The sequence below is a fragment of the Rhea pennata genome, chromosome 1, assembly GCF_028389875.1.
Source record: "Rhea pennata isolate bPtePen1 chromosome 1, bPtePen1.pri, whole genome shotgun sequence".
NCBI classification, from domain to species: Eukaryota; Metazoa; Chordata; class Aves; order Rheiformes; family Rheidae; genus Rhea; species Rhea pennata.
The window spans coordinates 79,504,197-79,510,103 of record NC_084663.1 but is presented as its reverse complement, the minus strand read 5'-3'; the positions used below and the strand labels follow the sequence as shown (position 1 = coordinate 79,510,103).

General features: G+C 52.0%; 1 protein-coding gene across 1 annotated transcript; it reads right to left on the bottom strand.

The window, feature by feature from the left end:
- Positions 1-636: 636 nt before the first annotated feature.
- Positions 637-3,910, bottom strand: CDKN1B (cyclin dependent kinase inhibitor 1B). The gene is made up of 3 exons (XM_062592900.1): positions 3,382-3,910; positions 2,680-2,810; positions 637-1,355 (listed from the first exon to the last, which is right to left on the bottom strand). The coding sequence occupies exons 1-2, from the start codon at positions 3,854-3,856 to the stop codon at positions 2,689-2,691; spliced, it is 597 nt and encodes a 198-aa protein (XP_062448884.1). The 5' UTR covers positions 3,857-3,910; the 3' UTR covers positions 637-1,355; positions 2,680-2,688.
- Positions 3,911-5,907: the final 1,997 nt, after the last annotated feature.

The following is a 5,907-nucleotide window of genomic DNA, read 5'->3' as shown; positions in this document are numbered from 1 at the left end:
CAGCATGGCACTAAGGTTGTAGAGAGTGAGCTATATTCCTTACTTTCACCTGTGCTCAAAACACAGGACAAGATACCCAAAGGAAACTTGCTGCATTTCTTGAAGTAGTCTCATCTCCTCCTGTGCCACACAGAGTGAAGTGGAAACACACACTAATAAAGAACGTATTTCTTATATATGGCAGTTTTCTTTATTGATTGCTTGATGTGAAACAGTATCAATCTGGATTTTTTTCCCACACATTACAAAAAAATATTAAATTGGCTCAGTCTGCAATCCTTTAAGCACAGCCATATTATCAGAAAAAGGAAAAAAAAACTAAAAAGTCTACCAAATAAGAGCATTTACAAATGCACAAAAACATGCCACTTTGGCTTTATGGGGAAAATATCTTCTAGATTAAAAAAAATCTTTTAACATAAATAAGTTAGTATAATTTCTCAGTGTCTTTACAGAGTTATGTACACAGGTACACTTCAAACTTTTTTTTATTTTTACATACAAGTACACAGGCAATGTAGAAATACTGTTTAAAGATGTAGTATCCCTTTTCGCTCACACACAAACACATTGGGAAGTGGGTCAGCTCAGGAAACAATATTCAAGGTTTGAGCAGAAGCCCTCCAGATTAGTTGGTTTTTTGTTTGTTTGTTTGTTTTTTAATAGGCAACGTAACAATGGGATGCATTTATAAAACTTTTACCAGCATTCAAATTTGCTATAGGAATTCAAAGCTGGGGAGGGGAGGGAGGCGGGTGAACAAAGCCTTTTGCTGTTACATAACGGAATCATCACAGCTCCCACCTCTTCAGCTTAGTAAGTAGAAATTTAACAAGCAGCCTCTAATAATCTGCTATAACCAGTGTTAGCATGATGGTGCACAAAAAAAGGGGGGGGGAATAAAGAAAAACATGGTCGACCCACTTAAAGGGACAATACATCTTTAAGTAACAAAAAAACACCCTACACTGCTTTTCTTCATTCGCTTCTTTACTTGCTAGATTGTGAAAGCAAGTTTCAATCAGTCACTCTCTTCCATGCCCTCCCTCCCCCCAGAAAGGTTTATGTGCTACATAAGGTAAAAACTATATACACAGGTAGTACAATGAAGCAAATAAGGAAACACCTAATTGCACAATGCTACATCCAATGCTTTTAAAGGCAGGCCTTTTAAGAGTGCCTAAAATTTTAGTGTTATTTGTTTTTGTTTGTTGTTGTTTTTCAGTGCTTGTACAGGATCTCCATCCGATGGAGATCGGCGATATGTATTTTCATTTTTACTACAAGTTTACACCTCCCTTGCTTCACGGACCCTCCGAGGCATCCGATGAACAAGGACATGCACCTTCCAAGCTCTGCAACGGGAAGGAGATGGGTGAAGATATTAGAAACGTCGAAAGAAACGTGATCTCTTCCTTCGGCGGCCGCCCAGAAGGCGCAACTGGTTCAGACCGAGACGGCTCCGCGGAGCGTGGAGCACGAGGCGGGCGCCCTCAGCTGCCGCCCCCACAGGCCATGCGGCCCGTCGGGGCTGCAGCCCCGCTGCCTCCCGCTGCTCCGGGTCATGCTCCCGCGGCGGGGCGGCTGCTTTGCAGGCCCTCAGTAAGCGGGCCCGCGGCGCCGCCTTTGCGTTTCCTCATCTTCTTCAATACAAACGCATTTTGTGCCGCGGGAGCAAAAATAAGTAAGGCGAGAACCCTCCTCTTGGCCAGGTTTAACCCCTTCTCCGCCTGCCTACTGCCGAGTAGCTTCCCCCACCCAAACAAACGGGCGGTAGTAGCAGTATTTGCATAGACACGCATGCTGACGTGCTCCGCCGCCGCTCACCCCAGCAGGACTAATTTGTTGCAATTTCTACTTCACAGCTTAATCTCTCCGGCACAATCGCAAATCGTGTTTCTAAACCTTTCTTCTAACCTCCACTCCAAAACCGCCGGCAGAATTTACCAATTCCCTCCGCCCCAGCCCTCACCTTAAAACAAAAAACAACAACAACAAAAAAAAAAACCAACTCCCATTAACCCACCTCCTTCCCTCTAAACGCACCCTTCTGGCACCGTCTGAACCAAAACCAAAACTGTGTGCGTGGGGGGAAAGTTGCCTAGCTCGGAATTAAAGAAAACGCCCCGATTCCTCTTCAACCCTACTTATTTACTCAGCCCTCCTGGAGTGAAAGTTGGCTGCTCCGTGTGAAGACAATGCTGACATTGTAATCTACGTGCAAAAGCATCGGGGGGGGGGGGGGGGGGGCCTCCCCAGCCGCTCCCCGCCCCCCCCCGCCTTGTCACCTGACATGATAAAACTGTCGCGTCTGAAACTCTATCCCTCCGCCCCGGCGCAGGCCCGGCAGCCTTTGGGAGAGGAGCCTCCCTTATCTAAGCGAGCGAAATGCGAAGAGACGGCGGCGGCGCAGCGCCGCGGCCCCCCGCACCAGCCGATGCGCGGGGCGCGCTGCGGAGCCCGGCGCGGGCCTGCGCGCTCCGTTTTATTCCTCTCAAAAAAACCTGTCCGCGTCCCACGCCTACGCACCAGGGGAAAACCGTCAAAGTTTCGGGGGAGAAAGGCCTTAGCAGCCAGCCCGGAGTGGCTTGAATCCTCCCTACCGTGTCAGGATACCCCCTCGCTTTCCTTTTCTGTGCCTTACTGCCATCCTAACGCTAGGTCCTAGTGGGAACCTACCTAAACAGTTTACGTTTGATGTCTTCTTGGGCTTGATTTCTTGGGTGTTTGCTCCACTGAACTTGCACTGGGGGAGCCTTCTGAAACCTCTTCTTCTGTTGTGTTGGCTCTTTTATTTTGAGGAGAAGAATCTAGGAGGGGAAAATTAAAAACAAGGGGGAGGGAAGGAACAGTGATATTAAAATATTTTCCTGCCAGATTTTGCTCGGCATCCGGAGAGGTAGCTGGGGCTGGGGAGGGAATACTCCCGGCTCTCCATGTCAACTATCGATTACGTGAAGGAGAACGATAGGAGGACTTCTCTTTAGGTAAAGAGACAAGCTTCCTGTTTTTATCTAAAATCCCTGTCGGCCCTTTGCTTCACCCAGGCGTTATGAAACCCCTGGTGCTGCTGCTCTACTCGGAAGGAACAGGGTTTCCGCAGAAGAGGGTGTTACTAGGTGCGGAAGGGCTTTTGTTTGCAAATTACCCACCGGCTCCGATTGAGCATGGGACCCTCCTGGGACGTAAAAACAGTAACTGAGCTTTTTAAGGCGAAAGGAGACGGGGAGGGTGGGGGGCCCAAAACAGTGCCCTTCAGACCCCCCTCCCGCCCCCGGAGTGAGGACGCGTGAGGTGCGGGCGAAGGGGCCGAGAGCCGCAGCACTGACACCGCCGGGGCCCGCACGGAAAAGTGGCGCTGGTTTCGCAAGGGTACGTTACCGTCAGTGGCAGGTCTTTTCCTCTGCCCAGTGCACTGCTCTGCAAAGTCCGTCTGATTTTCTGAAACATCAGTCTTTTGATCTACACAGTGAGTGTCCTCTGAGATTCCCTGAGAACCAACAAAAATCACGGCCTGGCAATTCCCGTTTACATCCAAGCTCTGGTGGCCGGCGGATTTGCAGACGGCTTTCAGTAGCCTCGGGGGCCTGAAGTAGAAGTCGGGGGAGCTCCCCTTCTCCACAGCTTGCCACTCGTACCTGCCTTCCAGGGGCTTGTGATTCTGGAAATCGAAATTCCACTTCCTCTGGCATGCCTCCTCCATCTCCTTGCGGTACTTCTTCAAGTCCCTGTTTAACTCTTCGTGGTTCACTGGCCCGAAGAGGTTCCTACAAGCTGAAGGCTTCGGGTACTCCGACTGCCTGGCTTCCATGCGCTCCAGGGTAGGACTCCCATTGGAAATGCGTACGTTTGACATGTCCCCCCCCCCAACCCTCTTTCTTCTGGTGGCGGTTGTTTTTCTCGCTGTTCTCTCCCCCCCCCCCCCCCGCCTTTTATTTCTCCGCAGTGAAAGCTTTTCTTCCGTTCCTCCTCGCCGCGCAGCCCCGCTCTGCGGCACCTCCTCGGGCCCGCGGAGGAGAGGCGACGGCAAAGAATCGCATAAGCGCCGAGCCGGGGCGAGGAGAGCCCCGACGGCCGCCGCCGCCGCTAAGCCCGGGCGGATCAGGCGCTGCGCGGGCGAGCGCGCAAGGCTGCAAACGGCGCTGCCCTCCGCGGCCCGGCCGGCGGCTCCGCGCTGCCCACTGCTGCCCCGCCGCTCCCGCACGGCTCGCCGCTCTCCCCGCGGCCGCGTAGTAAGGGCGAGACGGAAAAAAACAAGCGGAGACGAGCCCTTTTCTCAGTTGCCCAATATGGCGATTGAAGGGAGGCTGACGAAGAAGAAAATGATTGACAGGACAAGTCTATTTAAACAGCGGAGGCAAGCCATTGGTTACGGCGGCGGGCACCGCCCCGTCGGCGCGGCCCTACCTCGCAGCCGCCGCCGGCTCTAAAGGTGGCCCCGGCGAGGCTGCTGCCCCTGGTGCCCGCTCACGGCGGCAGGTTGGGGGCAGAGCCGACGGAGCGGGCAAGACAGCGCGGGAGGCGAGATCTGTGGAAAGGCGCCACTCGCCCCGGGCCCCCTCAACCCGCAGAGCCTCTGCCCTCCTTTGCAAAGCCCAGGCTGAGCTAAGCTTGGGCTCCGCTCCCTCCTCCCCTTCCTCCCCCCCCCCCCCAAAAAAAAAAAAAAAAAAAAAAAAAAACAACAACAACAACAACAAAAACTCTGGACGCTTGGCTGAAAGGACTGAAGTGAGAAATGGTAGCAACCAGTTATATTTTCACTCGTTCTTGCGACAGAAGTGGCCCATTGCTGCTCTTCTTGGGACTGGACTCCTGTGCTACAGCACTCCAAGTCGGGTGTTCTGGGCAGGCCTGGGGCTAGCATGGGGCTCACTCCACCGTGTTGTGCAGGGGGGACTGGCACCTCTCTCCACCAGCACCTCAACCCAGTGCGCTGCAGAGCCAGGTTGGTGGCTCTGAGGGAAGGAGGAAGACAGGGAGGGAAGAATAACCTCTTGCTGCTCTCCCAACAGAGAGAGGATTAGGTGAAGAAACAGCTCTAAAAACTTTTGCCAGGATTTCAGATCTCAGCAAGCAGGGGAAAGAAAACAAAAGCATTAGTTTTTGTCCTGCTTGTGTGCTCTGAAGATTAGATGAGCCAAGAATCACAGCCAGGGATTTTTTAAGCTACTTCCTCAGCTAGCTGCAGCAGGTATGGTGGAGATAAGAGACACACAGTGTCCTCTGCTATACCCTGTTGTCTCCAGCTCCTTCCTCAGCCATCTCCCTTTGCTAGGTAGAGTGACCTCATGGACATGTTGCAGGACACTGCAGGTGCTCTGGGGTGCAGCTCATCTCCAGGATGCTGCTGCCTACTGCTGAAGGCCTTGACCTCTCCAGGCACCTGGCTCCAGTTTGTAAGGCTGGAAGCTCTTCAAACTGGTCTGTCTGCCCATTTCTTCTCTGCTCTGCGAGCAGACCAACCCTCTCCAAAATTTGCTGCTGGGAGACTGCAGCTATGACACTATTTCGATAAGGTGGAAGTCAGTGCAACTAGGTATAACTGGCTGAGAGAACAGGGTCAACTGATTTGGCCTCAAAGACATTGAGGTGTTCACGCTGTACTGGTCACACACAGACAGTAGCTTGGGGTCTACAGTTTTGATGGTTCACTGAAACTTTGATGTAATTGCTCTTGTGAAGTGATGAGCTAAAATCTGCAAACACTAAGAGAGGGAACGTAATAGTTGCACAGAACTCAAGCCCCAGCTAAAGCACTCTGCTGGCCTTCAACAACCCTGAGGTAGCAGCCCCCTGGCCCTTGCTCAGCCTACCATCTCCAGGGTAATCTCAGTATTGCCAGCCTTGAATTCAAAAAGGATGTGTGCAGCCAAAAAAAAAAAAAAAATAGTTTAAAAACCACAAGGT